At 36.0% G+C, this 25,749-nt stretch overlaps 2 protein-coding genes across 2 annotated transcripts in view; one reads left to right on the top strand and one right to left on the bottom strand.

Moving 5' to 3' along the window:
• LOC100375552 (putative aminopeptidase W07G4.4) overlaps positions 1–18,031 on the bottom strand; it is a 33,302-nt gene extending 15,271 nt beyond the window's left edge. Inside the window, exons 1-3 of the mRNA XM_085504556.1 lie at positions 17,997–18,031; positions 5,457–5,592; positions 2,231–2,379 (exon numbers count right to left, since the gene is read on the bottom strand). Of these exons, the coding sequence (XP_085360682.1) occupies positions 2,231–2,379; positions 5,457–5,592; positions 17,997–18,010 (299 nt within the window). The 5' untranslated portion in view covers positions 18,011–18,031. The remainder of the gene's footprint in view (positions 1–2,230; positions 2,380–5,456; positions 5,593–17,996) is intronic.
• A 25-nt stretch (positions 18,032–18,056) lies between these two features.
• LOC100375400 (oxaloacetate tautomerase fahd2, mitochondrial-like) lies at positions 18,057–21,383 on the top strand. The gene is made up of 6 exons (XM_002741058.4): positions 18,057–18,390; positions 19,541–19,817; positions 20,009–20,171; positions 20,496–20,604; positions 20,721–20,811; positions 21,192–21,383. The coding sequence occupies exons 1-6, from the start codon at positions 18,134–18,136 to the stop codon at positions 21,252–21,254; spliced, it is 960 nt and encodes a 319-aa protein (XP_002741104.3). The 5' UTR covers positions 18,057–18,133; the 3' UTR covers positions 21,255–21,383.
• Positions 21,384–25,749: the final 4,366 nt, after the last annotated feature.

Below are 25,749 nucleotides of genomic sequence, written 5' to 3'. Positions count from 1 at the left end.
GCTCAATCCCAGGGATTGCACTAAAGAGTCATGGGACACTATTATTTATGTTGTTGACAAAGTTAATCTATCTTTTGTTATCCATTGTAATTTTAATCCAGAAAGTAAATTTGTTGTGAGATTAGGCTTAACTGAAAGTGCCCCTTTAATGAAAACCATAACAATAACCAGCATTCAAATATGGTGAATATGTGAATGTTTTGAATGATAGTATCATTAAAAAACAGTTGGGCTAAATTAATATTGGGTAGACAGAGAGGCTTTTTATTTTATTTTATTATTTTTTTCAAATGAACTTTTAACAAGTTATTCACTACCAATCATCTAATACTGACTTAAGATGAAGAAAGAATGACTGCCAATTACATTTAGTCATAATAGTAGATTTCCTTCCAGTCATACTCACTACGTCAATGAAGTAAAGAAACAAAGTCATTTTTGTGAGTCAAACATGGAAAATTTGCATTAAAATAAAATATAAATTGGCTAATTTGCATAAAATAAAATATAAATTGGCTAATTTGCATAAAATAAAAGTTTGAGTATGATTATGGGAAACAACTTTTTTTTTTATATCGTACAATTAATATGATTAGTTAGATTTTTCTTTGCATTTTTCTACTGAAAGCTATAAATTGCTGAAATTTGCTTTTCAACAGCAATAATAATTGTTTAAGGTTCATGGGCACTTTTTTTTGCTTTTTATTATCCAAACAGTCTTGGCTATAGACTGTTAACATTTTGTAGAATTGTGAATAGTAGAACATAGATAAAAAAATGATTTTAAAATATAGATAACAGGTGCAAACTTTATCGCTTTTGAATGCTTAGCAAGATTTAGCAAGGCTGTACATAAATAATAAAAAAGAGACATGGTGAAAAAAATAAATGACGGGATCTCCATATTATGCACTATATTTAACTTTTAACAAAACGATAATACATTTAAATTTGGAACTGTTACAGCCATTTTAATTATGAGCATTAGCAAACTTCTTACTGAGTGTATTGTTATGCAAATTAGCAATCTCAGCTTCTTTTTAGTGCACATTCCAGAACTTTAAAAAAAAAAAGCTCCTAGACGCTTTGACCTTTTGTTTTGAAATTTTCACGAATGATTGATAATGTGTTTATCTTCAAAACAACATCGGGGCATTGTTTTTGGTTGAACAGTGTTACAACAATCGTACAGACAACTAGCCTGGGTGTCAATTTATGCATAAACTTGAAGTAGTGAAATTTGAGTTGCTGCCCTGCCAAATTGACAACTGGTAGACAGTTTTCAAGACGGCATTTTCTTCATAGTATACAATTGTACCCATAAACCAATTTTGACCGGAAACAAAAGCATGGTTTAGAAGCCCATTTTTTTTGTGAATCACTTTTGACCAAAAAAGCACATTTTTGTGCATATTTCAAATTACAGTGTTCATAAAAAAAAATACTAACAAAATTTCAAAATTCATACAATAAGCTTTCCGAAAATATATAGTTTTGTGGACAAGGGAGGTCGGTCATCTTGGTTTCTTAATTAACTAATTAAAATACCTGTTGGGTAAACTGCATCTCTACCTTAATAATATAATAATAAAAATCGTCTTTGAAGGGAAAGCAATCTTGTTCATAATAAATACATGTATGTTATTTCAATCATTTTGATATGTATTTAACCATCCATCAACAGACAAGCCAGGAAATTTACCCGATCTCCATTAATACATTATATTGAACAAAGTCACATGAAACTTACAATCTGGTACACTCAGTATAAATACTTTCTGTTCATCCATGATTTATACATTTAATTCCATCAAAGGTCACATTTTGTGGTTAATTTGAAAATGTTTATTCTTACATCAATTTAAAAAACATTATCCAGAATTAATAATTTTCTGGAAATACATGATCATTTTCTAGAGTGCCCAATATATATTTGATACAAGTGAAACATTATTTTGCTTTTAAGCTACAGTCACACAGTCAATTAAAACATTTCAATGTACATATTAATTTATTTAGAAACAAAACAGCTTCATATACTTTATATATGGGTTGTCACTATACACTGGCATTTAGAGGGTTTTCTGCTATGATATGAACAGCCTGTACAGATTTAATCACATTCATGATTAAAATTGAAACAAACAGTAAAACTTGTGCCAGTTGATAAGATAAATCTAAATAATCTGATTAATGCTAGCACACAATGTACCATCTGTGGATTACCCACCTCTTGAGTCCGTTACCAGCAGCTTCAGCAAACCTTCTTACATCGTCATAGTCCCGATCTAATGGTCCTGTTGGTGCAAATATAACTCTCTTTGCGGGGTGGCCATTGAGGCTGGCAACTACTGTCTCTTTCTCAACCGCTTCATCAATCTGTGAATAAAACATAAATAAACTATAGAAACATTGTCAATGAAACCATGGTAATCAACCTTTTATAAACAGTATGTTATTTAATTTTTTAATTTATAAAAATCTTAGAATTGACCTATTCCACAGTGAAGTGACTTTATGGCCGGCCATTGAATTGAATTTGACCATTGTATAGATTTTATGCATGAGACAGCCTTTTGTTGAGTACAAATGCTACAGATAATTCTATTCACCAAGTTTGTTGTCTGCGTGTGCTTTATTGATATTTATTGATATTGAATTTGTCATTGAAATTACAATATGTTGTGATACATTTCACTATTTCTTTATGTCTCAATGTGTTAAATAAAATACTGTAGAATATCATATGTTCTTGGTATTGCAAGTACAGATATGCATGTCAGTCAAAAATGTTTGTTTACCAACACTGATCAATGAATGGAATGTACGTAAAGCAAATAATAGTTCAATTATTGTACTTTCACTGGAATTTATTTTTATTAATTTATATTATTAATAAGATTTTGATGTAATTGTATAATGTAACCTTTATTGTTATCTATTCCTATTGATTAAAATACAATTAAGTTTGAATGAAGGAATGAAATTTATTTCTGAATCACCAAAAAAAATAAAAACAACATTAAATGTATAAGTACATGTAATAAACATAAGTAATAAATGCTACTTATAATATTTATTTTTTATTTTTGGTGTGGATTAAAGATATAGTTCATCAGAAATAGTCGGGTCCGTAACCCCTGTATATATAATTTTATAGTTTAACCATATAAATCTTCAAATAAAGAATGAAAGAAAAATGTTAATTTTGCTTTAAATATATGTCTCTTAGTGATGGTTTTAAATGTATCAGGCAATGAGTTCCAATGTTTTGTTGTGGAGTATTTTTGACTGTGTTGGTTGAATGTAAGATTCAGTTTTGGAGTATAATAATTCAAGCTACAGGCTAAGCGGGTTTGACAGTAGATTTAAATAATTGTAAATATCATGTACAAAATAGTTATTACTGAGATCAAAGACAAATCAACAGGTTTGTAATTTGCTGATTGAAAAAATGTCTAGTATTCTTAGTTTTTGGAAAAGAGGAGCAGCATGGGTATTTGAGTCGGAATACTTGATTAATTGAATTAGAGCATATGTAGTACCCAAGATTTCTAGGAAATGTGTAATATAGGGAGTCGTATGAGACAATATGTTTAGGTACAAAATGTCAAAGTTGTGTGATTAATAAAACCTGATTAAATATTTTTTAATATTTTTTTTTATTTCTGTAATTTATTTTTGGTGCAATATTGGCTTGGCATATATAATGTTTATAATAAATAAAATGTATTAATATAACATTTTTCATATTTAACAACTTGTTGTTCAGAAATTTAAATTGAATATGAAAATTAAATAATGAGAAATGAACGATATTTTTATAGTTAGATTACTGATGTTATGGGTCAGCTGGTGTGTTCTCATAAACTTATCATTTCAACCCTAATATTGAAGCATTGAATATATATTTATTACTATAACATATTTTTATCTTTTATTTTTAATATTACTAAATTTTCTGTATCAGTACAATCTTTTGAAATTATGTAATTCTTGTTACTAATCTTGAGTGTTTGAGATATTGCTCATTATTGTTAATTGTCACATGTTGGACATCTTCTCTGTCAAGGTTTGTTTATTCAGGCACTCTTCATTCATTGAAGTCATTTAAGTCATAATAAGTGATTTGAATAATGATTAGACATGCATGTTTTCTAAAACATGTATTATTTTAGCATTTTTCAGTATTCTATTTCTGTTTGATGAGTTAAATGCAAATTATTGGAAAAATCTATTTTAAATGGATTATTTGTTTTGCCCCCTTTTTTTCAGTGATATGAATAAATTCTATGTAAAAAAAGAATAATCTGCACACAGAAATTTAAGCTCTCAATTTGTTATCAGAATCCTCTATTTGAGTCGTTTTTGCATTAAATCCAGTGTTGTTTTAAACAAATCAACAAAGATTCCACTAGTCATTTGTACATGCACAACTTTGAACTGCCAATTCAAGTTTTGTCATGTTTCACAAAATAAACCCACATAATTTTATTTATATTTGAAAAAAAAAAATGATCAAAATCTTTAGGTAGTGAGAAATTTTATCAATTTGGTTCAAAATTAACAAAAAAATTATAGAAAAATATATTAAAATTCACAAAATATTGCATCAATAATTTAGAGGGAAAATTGTTAAAGGTATAATATGACAAACTAAAAATACAGACAATTATTAATACAATAAATTAAATAAATCACACATAATAATTACATATTATAAAACACTTGTTGAACTATAGGGCTTTAGTCTTATTGATCATTTTTTTCTAACAAGAAAATAACAAGTTTCCGAAATGAATAATTCTAGATTCTGAAACACATGACAATGGTGAGATGTAGAGCTAAAATTTGGGTTTTATAAAATGCTGTCATATAAAATGTCACAATCGGGGAGGTTATGAAACTGATCTTGTACAGATGAATGTGGTTTATTTACTTCAAGAAGAAGAATGGATATACACCTTTGGTGCTAGAAACTTTTATACAGGAAACATTTTGTGTTTTTAATTACAAATCTTCACTTTTAATATAATTCTTCAGAATTTGAAGAATCTGATAAAAGCTGGAATTATAATTTACCAGAAAACATACAACTGAATAACAAACAAAACAACTTTCAACTGATTTCACCTATTTTAAATTTATTTTTTTAATAAATTTGTATTTTAAGATGTAATTTTCATCTTTTTTATTGAGTACATGTTTCAAAAACAAATATTGATTACAAAATGGCTGTCCCTATCTCACCATAGTTTTCATTTTACCAATATACATTTTTTAGTCATGTAATTGCTTGTATAATAGACTCTATAATAGAATAGTCCACAATTCAAAATTTCCACTGGTCTTAAGTCATTAAAAACAAATCAGCATATCTGTGGATATATCAGTACCGTAATACACAAAAAAAATCCCTTCAACATAGCATAAATAAATAATAATAAACAACCTACCTGTTTAAGCTTCTCTAATGGTTTCTTTAAGAATTCAAAACTGTCATCAAGATTAGACAATTTATCAGTGACTAAAATGATGCCATCCCATGTGGAATCTGACAATTTGGTTGTGCCAATAACGGGACAAGGTAATCTGCATATGACAAGAGATAACAATAAATATACAAAGATCCTCAAGCAAAAATATTGACAAGTTTTAATAAATGAGAGATTGACCGTTGGTTGACTCTAAAAGAAGAGATGGATTTGGACAAGATTTTTATTTCCATAATGACATTAGTTTAAACAGTTATTGGGCTTTGTTATAATATTTACATGACATTTCTGTTATAAACTTAGTTTTTTTTTCATTGTTCCAGTAGGATTTTTTTGCTGTGCATATTTTATGATGGTCAACTCATATTTTATCAGATTGAATGCAGTAAATATACAAAAGTAAAACAAAAATGTAATTTTCATTTGTTACATATTTGATCTATCCTGTACAAGGATGACAAAATAAAATAAAAAATGTGATACTCCTTACTCAGTTCAGAGAAAACCATCAATATAATACAGTACAAATAGAATGTTTTGACTGTTTTAGGTTTTACCATTGATTTCTATGGCAAGAATATATCTCAAAATTATGCTCAGTGATACAAAAAAAGATATATAGTGTCTTACAAAGTACTTTTTGATATCTAGAAGTATTAAAAACTTGACAATAATTAAGTGTGTTTTATAGCAAGGAAATGTGTTTTTATTGTGGTCTGTGTTTTATGTGTATTAATTTCTCATTTTTCTCAAAAGACAGTAAACCAAAAAGTTCACTCAATGTTGACTAATACTAAAACAATTATTTGTAGACATATTTTGACACAAAATATTGATACTAGTATTATGCACTGAAATATGTGCACATGGAAAAAAACGGACAAGCACCATTCTATTGTAAGGCACCATGGTTCATAGCGACAATACCATATTTTCCCTATTAGAAGTACAGTTCTAATAAAAGTCATATACACCAAAGATTACATTAATTAAATGCTTGAACATTAAAAAGTCATTTGACCATAGACACACTGTCATTTCTGTAAAAACATGTGCTACTACATTCAGTGATTAAGTTTTACACAATAAAGTCTGACTATATTGTTATTGTTTGTTAAGTGTGTAACTCAAAGATGATGTTTATTTAGAAAACATGGTTCTGTACGGTGTATTTATTGTTATTGTTTGTTTAAGGGTTAGAATATGAGACAAAATATTGTATTATACAAATAATTTTGAGTATTTTAAAATAACTTTATTGTGTTTTGATAGGAGAGATAGACTGAAAACATAGAGCTGTATTTGTTCGAAGGAATAATGTGAAACACAAATGTGGAATTACCTAATATGTAAAGATGATTTGAAATGTACATTTGTACTTGTAATAGCATTTTCAATATCTCAAATGAACACTATATTTGCTGCCAAACAACTACCGGTACTGTAAAATGGTTAATTATTCACTGAGTTTTAATTTGGCTTATTTCGCTGACTGGAAAATGCACTAAATTAAAACCCAGTGAATATGTAAAATTTAGCATAAAACATATTATCTAAATGTTAAAACCGTGAATTTAAAACCCACTGAATATGCCTGAAATGATAAATCAGTGAAATTTAAACCCAGTGAAAATTAGTCATTTTACAGTATTTTAGTTTGCAATAAATCACACTCTGCTTTTATCAAGTTATGCTACGGTATTAACTTTATTGACTGCTAGGCGACTATCTACATCCAAATTGTTATCTACTTTGTTTATTACTATTCAACCCTGCAATTCAAACTTGAAAACATTCTTGAATGTTAAATTTATAAAGATCACTTTGTATGATTATTACTATTACTACTGGACATTTTAAATTCTAAATATGAAGTGAGACTACCATATACCTAATTCAATTTACAGATTTAAAAAAAGAAATCACTATGATCAATTTAACACTGTAACTTGAATAAAAATATGGGACTAATAAAAAAAACTGTAGTAAATGTGTGCATATGTGTGTATGGGAGGATGTGTCTATATTTCTTAGTTCTCATGTACATTTCTAAATGCCCAGTGATTAAAAACAAATGTGCCCACAAACAAATCTCACTATAGTTGTGGAAAACATGATAAACAACATTCACTGCTTAACACCATGACCCCAAATGGATTATCTTCACATATGCAGTGGATTATCTCCTTGGCAAATTATTCTAACTATAAATTCAAAACAATGTTAGCCATGCCTTGCATAAATTAAGCTGAAATTGTCTGAATATGATTTGTTCCAATTTGAGTAAAAAATCTACCAATTTACCACAAATTAAATTTTTCATTATTTTCTTTTCCAAACCTGTCAGAACCATATGGACATTAAATTTAAATAAGTAACTTCACACAGTCCAACAGACACTTACATAGTAGTGGTACTTGCCATGACAGAATCTGGTTTAGGTGCACGGCTAGCAGATTGTCTGGTACAAAACCCTCCAAATGGCATATGACAGTGAGGGGTATTCAAAACTTTAGAGAGAATGCCCAGTTAATCTGAACATCTGAATAATATTAGTTATTAAACCAGAATCTAGTTAATCATTATATGTGTAAACAATTTTGCATTAAGTATTTTCTGTGCCACGGTAGAAGTGTTATAAAATTATTAAGTATAAAAATAAAATTATTATTAAGTATAAGATAAGAGGGTCCTTCGTCTTATTTGACAATATGAATATTAAAATATAATTGTCTGGAAGGAAGACATACACACTCCCTCAGTACTTATGATGTAGATCATCAGAATCCTCCCTGAAAAATAGCTTCTCAAATTAATTCAATAGTTATTCAATACTTGTATCAATGAATTGCTTTGGTTTTATAAAATTACGTACTTTTTACATATATCATGTACGTTTGAACAAATCATCCAAAATATTTGTTTTAAAAGAATTATCTATAAAAAGATTCACCTAATAATAAACTAGTGGTGAGGTTTTCCATGAATGAACCCATGCAAGATTGGTTTGATAAATAAACGATAGATTTCAGTTCACTTTAACTGTAATTTAAGTACTTACTGGGTTATGCAAAATAGCAAAAATAAAACGTACCGGTAGTATTATACACCACATATATTCTTGCCGATAACGAAAATGATAACATTGTAAAAACCACATGATATTAGCATAATTTGTAAATAAGAAATAAATAATATAGAGAATACTAGCTTTGAATTTGAAGTCTTCACACTTTGTAATGATGATATCTGTAATATAGGTACATAATCAACATCATGCAACTGTACTGTAGTCACGCCCTCCGAAAGTTTATGTCTAATAAGGTGTATTCTTGGTTCTGCTTTGCAAAGTCTCTTTTTCACCGCAATAATTGATGCTGATTCAGTTTGCATTGATGGGGTTTGATTTTCAAGAACTCCCGAACAAAGCAATATTGAGGCGTATGAATGTGAGCACCCCAATCGCTTAGCAACCACGGGGGTAGTGCATCCCTTATTTCGCAGAGATTCTGCTTTCTCAACCTGTTTCTCGTGAGAGAGTTCAAACAACGGCACGTCCCACACTTTTTTCTTGTCCTTTTTATTTGATGGTGGTCGACCTCGTTTTCGTTTTATACCAATTTGGTCATTTTTTTTAAAATGCTTATCAGTCTTGTTGATGGGCAGGCTGTCTTCCCCCTGTCTTGTTTTATCTTCTTTGTTTACGTCACTGAATGACATAGATTCAGAGTTAGATACCTTATTGGTTCGAATGTCAAATAAGAATCTCCCTTTGGCTTTACTTAATAAAGCTTTTGCCTTAAGGTTCTTCCTCTTCTGCCTTCTAATATTTTCTAATCGAACAGAGTTCACAGACTGACACTTTTTCTTTCCATTGTGTGTGCAAAGGTTGTTTTCATCACACACATTTCTAGATTTATCATTTGCATGCTGACCATTATAGTTTTTCCCCTCTTTGATCCACTTTATGACCCAAGCACGTGATTTATCAAGTTCTTTCATGATTTGTGTATTAGATAACCCCGCTAAATGCATCTCATAGGCTCGTTTCCTGTCATTCTTAGCAAGATCATAGTCACCAGTATTATTGTTATTTTTATTTATCTTCTCCTCACCGATACAAACCCAATTATTTACCCACTGTCCTGTTTTATTTAGGTCCATTGCTATTTTCTTGATAGACATCCCTTTCAGATACATGGCACAAGCAGTTTTGCCATCCTCATCTGAACCGTTGCCATGGGAACTTGATGTATAGTCTTCGTTTTCGAATCTGATTCTTTTCACGCGTTTGTCCGTCAACTTTTCGACTCTTTCATCGCTATCTACCGCACACGGTCGTTTTCTCTGAATACTCCACCTGTCGTCGTATGAAAATGTTTTTTGAGAACACTCATTTTCACTTTCGTCAAGATCTCCAAATTCTGTATCCGCGGATTCCGTCCCGCTATTTTCTGGTTCTGTACACTCAGATAGTTCTATGTCTGATCTTTTCGCGGAAGATATAGATATCACGGCATTCTGTCGGTTCTTTTTGGATAAATTTATTTTTTCCCCGCTAACATCTAGTGTCGACGATGTTTTTCTTTTTGATACGTTCGCCTTCTTTTCTTCCCAGGCCTCTACCTTCTTCAAATACTGAGTTATCCAATCGCTCCTTTGACTCACTTGCTGACCAGTTTCGGAAATGGGGAGCTCTTCGTCGTCAAATTCCACAGCCGCTTTCTTCGGTTCTTGTTCTATTGGACATAACAATAATTTACGCTTACACGTTTTTCTCGGGATATGTAATGGTGATTGGGACGGTAAACATGGCATTTCCGATGCATCTTTGCTATTTTCGTTTTCTGTAGCGTCGGATGTACCAAATAAATGCATAATTCCAGAATCTACACTATTTTCGTCTTCGTCACCGTATGCGGCCATTGTACTGGCATTGGATAATACAGATCCGCCAGAGTCTTCGGGTTTCTTATAGTTTGGTACCGGAGAGAATGTACTGTCTAGTTCTATCCACGGACTAGTCAGGTTATCGGGGTTCGTATTTGGCGATAAAAGCGGGGCAACATCACCGGATGCATCTTCGTTAGATATCGGGGAAAATGTGTTGAGATGCATCGCTGAAGTCTGAGAGTCCGCTGGGTCGCCATTTTCGGAAGATGCACTTGACAGCGGTGTTATTAATCCATCGTCGTCATCATCACTAAACTGTATTGATGAATACGTAGCGTCTAGTTGCAATTCAGAATTTACGAGAGGTGAGTTCATGTTTGATAATGGTGACAGCGAGTTCGCGATTTCAGTGTTTTCAATTGTAATGGACGGGTCGTCAATTTGTGTCCGTGAATCAGGAGTTTTGCCGCTACGATCGACCGTTGCATCCATTAGTGGCGAGGCAGTGTGCTGGAAGTCATTTTCAAAATCTATTGAGAAAATGTTACTGTAACAGTTGAGGGTTAACCCAGTACAAGTATTTGCGACAGTGTTTTTGTCCATACCCTGCGTAGTAGGTAATAGCGCTGACACATTGTCGGATCCAGTCAATGATATCGGTGAAACTGTATTATGTGTTGTCCCTGGTTCCGTGATAATGTTTGGTTCTCTGTCAGCACTTACTGAAGCGATCAATTGCGACTCAGCCTGGTCGATTGCATTCAATTCTTTTCGGGGAAACACATTTTCGAGTTGTCGTTCTGTGTCTATGATGTTCTTCGTTTCTCCAGTCTCTGTTGCTGCAGTTGCCAATGACATTGCATCCTGGTCAGTTTCACAACTTTCATTAGATTCATTTTGAGGAGGCATATGACCTAGTCGCAGCTCTGTGTCTGTGGGTTTTTTCGGTTCTCCAGTCTTTGTTACTGTAGTTGCCAATGACAACGCATCGTGGTCGGTTTTACAATTGTCATTCAATTCTTTTTGTGTAGAAGTATTATCAAGTAGTTTATCTGAATCTGTGATGTTTTTTGGTTCCCCAGTCTCTATTGCAGAAGTTCCCAATGACAACGCATCGTGGTCGGTTACACAAATTTCATTCAATTCTTTTTGTGTAGATGTATTATCAAGTAGTTTATCTGAATCTGTGATGTTTTTTGGTTCCCCAGTCTCTATTGCAGCAGTTGCCAATGACAACGCATCATGGTCGATTTCACAATTTTCATTCGATCGTTTGGGGGCACATATATTTTCTCGTTCTGTTTCTGTGTCAGTGATTTTTTTCAGCTTACCAGCCTCAGTTACTTTGGTTGTCAATGGCAACGCATTATGACCATGTTCATAACTGTCATTCGATTTTGGGAGGGAACATATAGTTTCGAGTTGTTTGTCTGGCTCAGTTACCGTGGTTGTCAATGGCAACGCATCGTGTTTGCCTTTAAAACTGTCATTCGATTTTGGGAGGGAACATATATTTTCGAGTTGTTTGTCTGGCTCAATTACTGTGGTTGTCAATGGCAACGCATCGTGTTCGCTTTCAAAACTGTCATTCGATTTTGGAAGGGAACATACATTTTCGAGTTGTTTGTCTGGCTCAGTTACTGCGGTTGTCAATGGCAACGCATCGCGGTCGCTTGTAAAACTGTCATTCGATTTTGGGAGAGAACATATATTTTCGAGTTGTTTGTCTGGCTCAATTACTGTGGTTGTCAATGGCAACGCATCGCGGTCGCTTTCACAACTGGCATTCGATTTTGGGAGGGAACATATATTTTCGAGTTGTTCATCTGGCTCATTTACTGTGGTTGTCAATGGCAACGCATCGTGGTCGTTTTCCAAACTGTCATTCGATTTTGGGGGGGAACATATATTTTCGAGTTGTTTGTCTGGCTCATTTACTGTGGTTGTCAATGGCAACGCACCGTGGTCGCTTTCCAAATTGTCATTCGATTTCGGGAGGGAACGTATATTTTCGAGTTGTTTGTCTGGCTCAATTACTATGGTTGTCAATGGCAACGCATCGTGGTCGCTTTCCAAACTGTCATTCGATTTTGGGAGGGAACATATATTTTCGAGTTGTTTGTCTGGCTCATTTACTGTGGTTGTCAATGGCAACGCACCGTGGTCGCTTTCCAAACTGTCATTCGATTTCGGGAGGGAACGTATATTTTCGAGTTGTTTGTCTGGCTCAATTACTGTGGTTGTCAATGGCAACGCATCGTGGTCGCTTTCAAAACTGTCATTCGATTTTGGGAGGGAACATATATTTTCGAGTTGTTCATCTGGCTCAGTTACTGTGCTTGTCAATGGCAACGCATCATGGTCGCTTTCGTGACTGCCATTTGACTCAAGCTCTTCCTGAGAGGCAAATATATTATCAGGCAATGTATTTTCATATATGTCGTACTTCGATCTACTGTCAGTGTCATGAAATATAGCCTTGTTGTAAGTCGTGATACTCCCTGGCCGTTTTCCCGTATATGGGTCGTATGAAGGGTTTCCGTCCACGACCACTGTAGAGTTCAATGGTGACAGCGATATAGAGTCAATGTTGTTGCTATTCGATTGTACAGGACTGTTTAGTAGAATCTCAGACGCCCCGGAGTGTTTTGAGTTTTCGTGGACATGCGGCAATGGCGATACTATTTGGTCAGCTTTGGTAACAGCTAATTCTTTGGGAGAAAGTGTACCATCCACCACCTTCGAATTCTTGTCGTAAGTGCCTGTGATTTTAGGCGTCAACTGTGACACGGGATGGTCTGCTTTATTATGATTCGATACTATCGGTGTATTGTCAACTTGTGTTTGTGAATTTTTGAAGTTAACTGGATTTATTTCTGTGTCCATTGTAGTTGTCACTGGCGAAACAACCCGTTTGGCTTCACTGTCGTTTAATTCTGTGAATTGAAATATACAGCTGTTTTGTTCCCCTGTTTCGGATGTCTTGTTGTGGTTTATTTCTGTATCGCCTACTGTCGTTAACGGTGAGTCTGACTGGTCGAATTCGTTACTAATCGGTGTTATCGGAGAATATACATTGTTTGGTTGTATCCAGGTATCAGTGGTGCTCTCTGGTTCTCCGTCATTGGACGCTGCATCTGTAGATGGCAGCGTATCCTCGCTGAATTCACCGTTCCTACATTCTGTCACTGCGGTGCCTGTTGGATCGTCGGCGAGAGATTTTGTGACCGACGACGTAACCTGCTTGGGTTCATTAGCTTCTGCTATAGAAAACAATGCATTTCTGAGTGGATTTACGACGGAATTCTGATCTCTGTCCAACCTACTCGTAAATGGTGGTACATCTTGGTTGAATATATTTGTATTCAATTCTACAATGTTCTTGGAGGTTTGCATTGATACCGATGATACCACTTTATTATGTTCATTAACAAACATTGTCATGTTTTTGTTGACACGAGTCACGTGTGTTTCAATCGATTCTGTAGGACCGATTGAACTCGGTAGCTCTACTACCTGTTGTATTGGAGAGACCACATTTACATTATCAAGTTGAATTTCTGATTCTACACATATAGTTTGGCCACCGCCTGCAATAGAAATAGTTTGGTTATTTTTATGTTGTAAAAGGGAGACTATGCTCTCCAGTGGTAGCTCCGTTTCAACAACATTATCATGCTCTCCATACGCGTCCGGTATATGCGTTTCTTTTTCATTCGCTTCAAGAAGAGATACGATATGTTCTAAAGGATTTTCTGGTTCTACAAAGTTGTTTTGACTGCTGCCCGTTACAGCACTTAATTGGGATACACCCTGGCTAATATCGTCACCGTCTTCACCTAAAAGAGTCACAATATTGTCAAGTTGCATTTCCGACTCTACGAATTTTGTAAGGTCTCTGTTTGTATCCGTCAAATGTGGTGTATCAACGGTATGTCTGTTAAATTCTAAACAGGGGCTAGGAAGTTCGCTTCCCATCATTTCAACAAAATTCCGCTGGTTGCTATTCTCGGTGTGGCTTGCGTCGCTCTCCGTAAGCTTTTCAATCGGTTCATTAGCCATTGCGGACAATATATTGAGAGCCGACGAGATTGACGCTTCGTTTTCAACCGGATCGTCCCCAAATATGACGGTAACATACTCAGTAGGAGACGGCGTCGGTGGACTTTCATCACCAGGAGCAGGAGAACCTCGGGTACCAGGACTCGCGAAACATGTAACATCGGGACTCGAGATACAGGTAACATCTTCTTCGTCTTGGTAGTCGAATTCCATGCGAGTTCCGTCAGTGAGCAGGCTAGATATTCCATTACAGGTAATACTGTTGAGGTCTCGTCCCGCTAGAGATTCGCTGGAATGTGTATTTGTACTGTCTCGTGCGAAATACAATACACTGTTGTTATCGGGACTAAGTATATGGTAGGTCTCTTGAAACTCTGTGATATTGCCCGTACCGATGGACGACATACCGCCTTTTGACTTCAATTCGCATTTCAGCGTCCTTTCCGGTTAATTAAAACGCCCTCTATTATCGGGTTTCGTTCACGACAAAGTGCCACCTGTTTCCAGTATGTGTAGCAGCAAACGCGAATATCTGATTTCTCATGTGATCCACGTGTTCCGCGTAAAATTGAAACCATTGATTCAGTCCATGACATCCATCTTGTACATTGTTGCACATAGTTACCGGGTTTCCGTGGTTACAAACAATATGTGGATGATGGTTATCTTCACCACACTGGGAGAAGAGGTTGAGTGGGTAAATCTGAACTGTGAAAAATATAACTATAGTGTCTAATGTGATATTGCTAGTGCGTCTTCACGAGTAGTACAATGTGATTATGACGTGTTGTAAATTGGACCTTTGTCGCCACGACCATGGTCTTTTAATCAAAATATTTTTATGTACATTTCGGTTTCTGATGTCAGGCTGGTTATGTTCTCTTAGATGGCAAAGTGACTTTTGTGGGCGGTTATTTGAGAACGTGAATGAAATACAATATCAGAAAGTACAATGTTTTGATGTGATTTTGAAATATTTTTTTGCTGTGAGAAAAGGTGGTAAAAATTAACAGCGGGAAAATCGCCGTCACGATGACTTCTACAGATGAGAATCTTGTGTGGGATAAGCGCATTAAAGCTACTAGTATTTCATTTCATGCACAGAACATTTGTGAAGCATATTAACAATTTGGGGACAACACGTAATCTGCATGAATCCCATCAAAGACTAACTAAGACTAACTGTACTAATTATGGAAGTTTGTGGACTTTTTAAAAATTATATATATATATATAGTGTAGATACAATAGTCGATTATTCCAAAACAAAAGTGCTCAATACAAAGTATATGTAGAGCGGGTGAATACGGTGATAGAGGAATTAATACACAACTACATGAATATTGAAACTCGACAGCACTGTTTCGTAAGGTACAAGTACCTCACTCATCAGGAGCTTTATGTTTAATTCACTGCACCAACGAGCATACATATACTTCGCAAATTAACATATTAATTAAAAATAAAAAACATACACGTTTAAGTGTTACAAAATAAGGCTTTTGATCTGTGTCGGCATGATGATACAAGTTCATTTCTTTTTAGTGTGGAGTGGTGAGGTCTAAAAATTATTATAAATTTTTCCTTCAAACATAGAATTCCTAGAATTTCATAGAATTAATTCCTCTATTACCGCATATATATATGTGTGTGTGTGCGTGGCCACATTTCTAGACACCGGCGTGGTATCTCGAACAATGTACTGTAGAATGTTTTATTTTAATTGGGATTCATTTTATGGAATTTATTTTCATTGATTTTTGATGAGTTGAATGTAGAATATAGGTTAAGTTATATTCACTGGATTTTATTTTCACTGAATCAACCCTTCAGCGAAATTAGTGAAAATAAATTCTAAGCGAAAACAAAGTATTTTACAGTTTTGGCACAGAACACCGAAACCATGTCAAACACAAACACTTGATAACCTTATTTAAGTTTTCCTCAAAGCCGTTATTTTTTTAATAAATATTTGACTGGCGACCAAACGTGACTGTCATGGTATGCAAATTAGCTACGTGTTATAGTATAATTCAAACCACAATAACACACACCGACTCGTAAAACATTTTTGTCACTAAATCCAATGTTAAAACATTTCTATTAAACCCGCAAAATCCAATTTTTATATTTAACGCGCACATTGTTAACTGAACTGAGAAGTAACGGCACCAGACGCACATTGCTTTATACCAAGGTGTGTTCAGCTTAGCACATTGCTTTATACCAGGGTGTGTTCAGCTTAGCACATTGCTCATCAGATTGGCTTACAATTGGGTGTTATTAAATCACACAGTTTCTAGTTCTTATAGCAACCATGAATAACACGAATGGTCGTTGCGGTTTAACAAGCTGGGATTAAACTTTGTGTTGAAACGTGGAGCTTAAATTCTCTTGCATGGTTGAAATCAACGAAATTGCATCGGGAAAATCCCGGGTCTCATGCAAATTATAAACTGAAGGTATCATACGTCACCGATTAGACACGTGTAGCATGTTGTGCTCAGAGTCCGATGTATCATATCCGACCAAGGAAAACCACATCATTTTTTTAAATCGATAATTCAAATGTTGATGGCGCGCATGGAACAAGACAATGCAAAACTTCTCACATCCCCGCTCTATAAACTATACGGCTCTCGAACCTCAGACCAATAGTTGTCTGAGGTTCTAACATAGGGACATTGTAATCAATCATTGCGACTACAACCTCCCTGTAATGGTGTATAATATAGTAATAATGAATTAAGATACAGTAAACTGACACGCAGAGTGATAACACGGGACATTTCAGGACACATTACAAACATATGCCACACATTTAACAGCGTACGTTGCAGTTTGACCCTTGACACAGCAATATCGATGGCGACAATTGTGGAGATGTGAACACCTAGGGATCGACACGAAGCAGCGACTAAGGGTAGTCCAAGTAAAATTCACATTTGAGTAACTCTCTTGCCTTAACAGACAATAATAAATTACATAGGCAACATGCATTTTGGAAGGGTGAGTATAAAAGCTAACATCAAGCCCTGACAACAATCGATACCCTGAAACACAACCACTACTTGATAGCACGTATCGGTTAATGTTCAACCATGGAGATACTTCCATAGTTCAACCATATCTTATCTAACATAAGGGCTGCGATTTATTTAGCCAATATACTATAGGGATAATGACAAAATCACAAAACAATTTTACAGCTGTTTTTTGGAAAAATTTGATTAAACTGTAATATAAGTCTTAAATATAACGCGCAACTCACAGTAAAACAAGAATGGAATATTAGCGGGTAGGTGTCCCGGCTCGTATGTGCGATGAGTGAATGCGGATTATCTGAACATACGGAGGTAAAACCCATCCATGTTCTGACGATGGAAACTGCCGAACTTTCGTCAGTGATTGCGCTCTCGATAACCACAATTCCTTGTCACGTCAGCCACGCTTGTTTCTCAAATAAATCGCCACAGCTGCAGTTTTGGACATCAAAGCACCAACAGCTGCCACTCAAATACTGACACCAAGCGCACGCTTACTTACCCAGCAGCAGCCATTTTGAAAGCTAAGTCAGGTGACCAGTGAGGTTATAGGTCACACCTTTCTTGCTTTATTAATGTCAATTTAGTCAAAGTTAAATTTTAATCGTGACCTGACGTGATACTGGACATCGACAGCTCATGTTACGCCGAGCTGTGAAGAGCTATTTTCAATATTCATTTACTAACAGTAGAGCTTTCTCCACCAATGCTCGCTGCAGAATGCGATTGGTCCAATTTATCGAGAACAATGTCACAGGTCTAGAACATGCGAAGGTAGGCGTGGAGCTGAGCGACGGGGCTGGTATTGTTGACCTTGCGTCCTATGATAGTTCCATCCCCAAAGATATGGTTACCTTTCTTGGAGGTGGGGCGGCTATGCTCGATATTGCCAAAAGGTATTACGTATATAAGATAGATAATTCTTTATTACTGCCGTAAAGAAACAAATAATACATTTCTAGTTTGGTTAAAAAGTGTAATAAAGGTATAAATTATAATTATATATATTGCTAATTAGTCTTCGGTATGGAGGGGAGGAGATGCGGATTATAGTTCTATGTTTTACCACAGTCCCTTTATAGAAGAAGTTTGGAAAGTGAATTGTTATTCAACATTTTGCAACTTTGTGTATTTTATAATGCTTGGCGTCGAGTTATTGCGCCCTCATCGACTGACTTAAAATACTATTGATTACCAATACAAAAAGTTTGTTTATGTTCATATTTGAGCAAACAATTTACAGACTATCATATTATGAGCTGTACAATACTAAAATCAATGTTTTTGCATTAAGACTATAAGGAAAAAAATTACTCTGAAATATGGGAAGTTAATTGGGCAGCAAAACGAGTTAACCATTAGTAATTCTGGAAGGGGATAAATTGGATAAACAACTGAAGGAATGACAGAGAAAAATAAATGGAATGGAAATCTACACACATTCAATAAAGGAAAGCAAACTAACAACTTATACTAGTGTCATCTGGGAAAAACTTGAGATGAAAAGTAAATGAAGGAGTTTTTAATTGTCAATATTTGACATTTGCTTTCTTTACCGTGGTTCAAACATGAAAAAATTGACAAAAAATTGACATATTTTCAAACTCATTTTCCAAAATAAAACCAGTCTGTCTTGGAAGTTGATGTGATGTGTCATTTATTTTTATCAGAATAAATTGGTAAGTAATTAATATGAAACTTTTTACATTTTCATTTTATTCTAAAATGTTTTTATCACCTAATGCATTTCAATCTTAAAATGAGGGAGTTGTCACCTTTGCGTTTTCAGCATGCATTGTCATTGTCACTTAGGATTCAATTGCCACACATCCACAAGTGACAACGCCTCTGCTTTAAGATTCCTAATTTGGTCAACATTTGAAAATTAGCTTGGGAAAGAAGTTGGTAACAATAGTGATAATTTATTCTTATTTACCTCTGAATTGTTCGATATTGGGTGAAATAAATTAACCTCTACAAGCATTTTTAAAAAATTAGGAGAGTCACAATATTTAGTTTCTTTGAAAAGATTTTTCCTAATTACAGAGCTGTAGCATCAGGCCAGCATGTGGTCAGAAGAGATAACATCAAGCTGAAGGCACCAATAACAAATCCAGACAAAGTACTATGCATTGGAAATAATTATGCAGATCACTGCGCAGAGCAAGGTATACCAGTCCCGACAGAACCAGTTATTTTCAGTAAATTTTCCAGTACAATAATTGGACCTGGAGAAGATATACTTTACCCAGAAACATCTGATGAAATTGATTGGGAAGTGGAGTTAGTTGTTGTTATTGGTAGAGCTGGAAAGAATATACAGGTACAGACAATTATTAGAATCAAACAAGAAAGTAATTTTCTAGTCAGATAAAATACTACCAAACAAAATACTATCTTTCACATATGGATGTGAGTTAAGGGAACCTTGGATAACTATATAATGATTAAGAATGTTTCAAAACTATTACTACCGGTAAGTTGAGATTTCTGCCTTATGATATTTTTCTTAAGGTGTCAGATGCCATGAACCATGTGGTCGGTTTCACTGTGGGGCATGATGTGAGTGCCAGGGATTGGCAGCTAAAAAAGAATGGAGGTCAATATTTGATTGGTAAAAGCATGGATACATTCTGCCCCATTGGACCAGCAATAGTCACTAAAGATGAAATTACAGGTTTGTAAATAGACAAACGAGAGAGAGTAATAGTTTAATATAAGAATGATATGCAGAAATGTAACTTAGATTTCCATATATGGTATTGTAATGATGCTCTCCTTTTATGTACACATCAAACATACTTACTCTGACCATCTGCATGAGATAACACAATTGTGAATACTTTTAGTAACCATGGAAACATTTGATAGAGTTTATCATACATTTATAAATTTGTTAAGGTAAAAACCTAAAATGCACAATGTGTCTTATGATCTTGTGATCAGTAATGAGTTCTTCAGTTTTTTATCTATCTTTGAAATGACTTGTGTATTTCTGTAGATCCTCATAAACTTGGTATACGCTGCAAAGTCAATGGTGACACTATGCAAGATAGTAATACCAATCAGTTGGTGTTTAAAACAGAAGCACTTATCTCATTTATATCAAGGTAATACCAATCAGTTTATTAAAATAATTATTTATATTGGTATTTTAACCACTATTAAATCACTAATAAATCTAATAAAAAGTTCCATATCAAAATATTCCATATGATCTCCTCAGGTTCCTCACATTGCAGCCTGGTGATATCATTCTGACAGGCACACCACCTGGTGTGGGAGTATTCCACAAACCAAATCCAATATTCCTTAAGGTATGGTTCACATGTGTGCTTTCCATTTAATTTTACCTCCTGTGTGTGTAAGATTTATGTGTGTATATGTGTCAAAGTATGTTGAATAATCTAATCATAGAGTTACTAATTAATTGAAGTCACACATAACTGTGATTGCATTCCTTGGGGTCATTACTATCTATTTTCTAATTGTTGTGACATCATTGACCTTTCAAATTACTCAGATGCAGAACTATTTATTTTTTCATAATATTGGCCCAAACCTCAAAAATAATGTTCGTTTTGTGAAAACAAAATAAATTATAGACAAACTTTTTTTATAGTTTATGGTACTCGTAGTATCAAAATATCACAACATGACAAGCTTATAATAATTGTATTGTTTTGTTTCTCTGTAGAGAGGTGATGTTGTAGACTGTGAAATTGATGGACTAGGGACACTTTCCAATAAAGTCATTTGAACACTGATTTTGGCCTACAGATTTTTATGGATAAAATGGATAAAATGGATAAAATGTGCTTTTACCAACTCACTGTACAGCTGAAGTTTTTGAATTAATAATAATATAATTTCTATATAATAATAAAAATTTCTGGTGTTTTTTGTAAATTTTTTTTTCATGTAATGTAACAATCACTATGATACCACTGACCGGTTTTCATGTGTTCAGGTATGTGTTGAAATTTGTCCATTCTATGTTAACAGTGCCATCACAGCATGCCAGCTGTATTTGATTTTATGCCTCATATGACACCCTTGTTTTGGGTGTGCATATTTTAACATAACAATAAATTTAATTTCATATGCTCAACTTCACATACCCCAAATTAAATTCACTGCCCTCTAGTGAGAGAATTGTGCACAGTAACCTACATTTGAGTTTGTGACCATATTCTTAGCATCTATACCGGGTATTGTAAACATAACTGAGTGTGCGTATTTGTACAGTTGTGTGCCTGCTGTTGCTCAGCATGCGCTAACACCCCCTGAATTTCTCTGCACTGTTGCAGCCAGTCATATTGCAGTTTTTCACAACACACATAACAACAGCAGCCAGTCATGCTGCAGTCTTCCACAACACACATTACAACAGCAGCCAGTCATGCTGCAGTCTTCCACAACACATATTACAACAGCAGCCAGTCATGCTGCAGTCTTCCACAACACACATTACAACAGCAGCCAGTCATGCTGCAGTCTTCCACAACACACATTACAACAGCAGCCAGTCATGCTGCAGTCGTCCACAACACACATTACAACAGAAGCCAGTCATGCTGCAGTCTTCCACAAAACACATTACAACAGCAGTCAGTCATGCTGCAGTCTTCCACAATACACATTACAACAGCAGCCAGTCATGCTGCAGTCTTCCACAGCACACATTACAACATCAGCCAGTCATGCTGCAGTCTTCCACAATACACATTACAACAGAAGCCAGTCATGCTACAGTCTTCCACAATACACATTACAACAGAAGCCAGTCATGCTACAGTCTTCCACAATACACATTACAACAGAAGCCAGTCATGCTGCAGTCTTCCACAACACATATTACAACAGCAGCCAGTCATGCTGCAGTCTTCCACAACACATATTACAACAGAAGCCAGTCATGCTGCATTCTTCCACAGCAACATTACAACAACAACAGCAGCCAGTCATGCTACAGTCTTCCACAACGCATATTACAACAGAAGCCAGTCATACTACAGTCTTCCACAACACATATTACAACAGCAGCCAGTCATGCTTCAGTCTTCCACAACACACATTACAACAGCAGCCAGTCATGCTGCAGTCTTCCATGACACACATTACAACAGCAGCCAGTCATGCTGCAATCTCCCACAACACACATTACAACATCAGCCAGTCATGCTGCAGTCTTCCACAACACACATTACAACATCAGCCAGTCATGCTGCAGTCTTCCACAACACACATTACAACAGAAGCCAGTCATGCTGCAGTCTTCCACAACACACATTACAACATCAGCCAGTCATGCTGCAGTCTTCAATGACACACATTACAACAAAAGCCAGTCATGCTGCAGTCTTCCACAATACGCATTACAACAGCAGCCAGTCATGCTACAGTCTTCCACAATACACATTACAACTGAAGCCAGTCACACTGCAGTCTTCCACAGCACACATTACAACAACAGCCAGTCATGCTAGTCTTCCACAATACACATTACAACAGAAGCCAGTCATGCTGCAGTCTTCCACAGCACACATTACAACAACAGCCAGTCATGCTACAGTCGTCCACAATACACATTACAACAGAAGCCAGTCATGCTGCAGTTTTCCACAACACATATTACAACAGAAGCCAGTCATGCTGCAGTCTTCCACAGCACACATTACAAAAGCAGCTAGTCATGCTGCAGTCTTCCACAGCACACATTACAAAAGCAGCTAGTCATGCTGCAGTCTTCCACAACACACATTACAATAACAGCCAGTCATGCTGCAGTCTTTCACAACACACATTACAACAGAAGCCAGTCATGCTGCAGTCTTCCACAACACATATTACAACAGCAGCCAGTCATGCTGCAGTCTTCCATAACTCACATTACAACAGAAGCCAGTCATGCTGCAGTCTTCCATAACACACATTACAACAGCAGCCAGTCATGCTGCAGTCTTCCACAACACACATTATAACAGCAGCCAGTCATGCTGCAGTCTTCCATGACACACATTACAACAGCAGCCAGTCATGCTGCAATCTCCCACAACACACATTACAACAGAAGCCAGTCATGCTGCAGTCTTCCACAACACACATTACAACAGCAGCCAGTCATGCTGCAATCTCCCACAACACACATTACAACAGAAGCCAGTCATGCTGCAGTCTTCCACAATACACATTACAACAGCAGCCAGTCATGCTACAGTCTTCCACAACACACATTACAACAACAGCCAGTCATGCTGCAGTCTTCCACAACACACATAACAACAGCAGCTAGTCATGCTGCAGTCTTCTACAACACACATTACAACAGCAGTCAGTCATGCTGCAGTCTTCCACAAGACACATTACAACAGCAGCCAGTCATGCTGCAGTCTTCCACAGCACACATTACAACATCAGCCAGTCATGCTGCAGTCTTCCACAATACACATTACAACAGAAGCCAGTCATGCTACAGTCTTCCACAATACACATTACAACAGAAGCCAGTCATGCTACAGTCTTCCACAATACACATTACAACAGAAGCCAGTCATGCTGCAGTCTTCCACAACACATATTACAACAGCAGCCAGTCATGCTGCAGTCTTCCACAACACATATTACAACAGAAGCCAGTCATGCTGCATTCTTCCACAGCAACATTACAACAACAACAGCAGCCAGTCATGCTACAGTCTTCCACAACGCATATTACAACAGAAGCCAGTCATGCTACAGTCTTCCACAACACATATTACAACAGCAGCCAGTCATGCTTCAGTCTTCCACAACACACATTACAACAGCAGCCAGTCATGCTGCAGTCTTCCATGACACACATTACAACAGCAGCCAGTCATGCTGCAATCTCCCACAACACACATTACAACATCAGCCAGTCATGCTGCAGTCTTCCACAACACACATTACAACATCAGCCAGTCATGCTGCAGTCTTCCACAACACACATTACAACAGAAGCCAGTCATGCTGCAGTCTTCCACAACACACATTACAACATCAGCCAGTCATGCTGCAGTCTTCAATGACACACATTACAACAAAAGCCAGTCATGCTGCAGTCTTCCACAATACGCATTACAACAGCAGCCAGTCATGCTACAGTCTTCCACAATACACATTACAACTGAAGCCAGTCACACTGCAGTCTTCCACAGCACACATTACAACAACAGCCAGTCATGCTAGTCTTCCACAATACACATTACAACAGAAGCCAGTCATGCTGCAGTCTTCCACAGCACACATTACAACAACAGCCAGTCATGCTACAGTCGTCCACAATACACATTACAACAGAAGCCAGTCATGCTGCAGTTTTCCACAACACATATTACAACAGAAGCCAGTCATGCTGCAGTCTTCCACAGCACACATTACAAAAGCAGCTAGTCATGCTGCAGTCTTCCACAGCACACATTACAAAAGCAGCTAGTCATGCTGCAGTCTTCCACAACACACATTACAATAACAGCCAGTCATGCTGCAGTCTTTCACAACACACATTACAACAGAAGCCAGTCATGCTGCAGTCTTCCACAACACATATTACAACAGCAGCCAGTCATGCTGCAGTCTTCCATAACTCACATTACAACAGAAGCCAGTCATGCTGCAGTCTTCCATAACACACATTACAACAGCAGCCAGTCATGCTGCAGTCTTCCACAACACACATTATAACAGCAGCCAGTCATGCTGCAGTCTTCCATGACACACATTACAACAGCAGCCAGTCATGCTGCAATCTCCCACAACACACATTACAACAGAAGCCAGTCATGCTGCAGTCTTCCACAACACACATTACAACAGCAGCCAGTCATGCTGCAATCTCCCACAACACACATTACAACAGAAGCCAGTCATGCTGCAGTCTTCCACAATACACATTACAACAGCAGCCAGTCATGCTACAGTCTTCCACAACACACATTACAACAACAGCCAGTCATGCTGCAGTCTTCCACAACACACATAACAACATCAGCTAGTCATGCTGCAGTCTTCTACAACACACATTACAATAACAGCAGCCAGTCATGCTGCAGTCTTCCACAACACACATTACAACCACAGCCAGTCATGCTGCAGTCTTCCATAATAGACATTACAACAGAAGCCAGTCATGCTACAGTCTTCTATAATACACATTACAACAGTAGCCAGTCATGCTGCAGTCTTCCACAACACACATTACAACAGCAGCCAGTCATGCTGCAGTATTCCAC

Source organism: Saccoglossus kowalevskii, chromosome 10, assembly GCF_978046115.1.
Source record: "Saccoglossus kowalevskii chromosome 10, keSacKowa6.1, whole genome shotgun sequence".
NCBI classification, from domain to species: Eukaryota; Metazoa; Hemichordata; class Enteropneusta; family Harrimaniidae; genus Saccoglossus; species Saccoglossus kowalevskii.
The sequence above is the reverse complement of the archived record's forward strand: the minus strand, read 5'-3'. Positions and strand labels throughout refer to the sequence as shown.

Coding starts and splice junctions, on each gene's coding strand:
- LOC100375400 (XM_002741058.4), top strand. CDS start 18,134: ATGTTACGCCGAGCTGTGAAGAGCTATTTTCAATATTCATTTACTAAC. Junction 19,818..20,008: donor GAGCTGGAAAGAATATACAG/GTACAGACAATT, acceptor ATTTTTCTTAAG/GTGTCAGATGCCATGAACCA. Junction 20,605..20,720: donor CTTATCTCATTTATATCAAG/GTAATACCAATC, acceptor TGATCTCCTCAG/GTTCCTCACATTGCAGCCTG.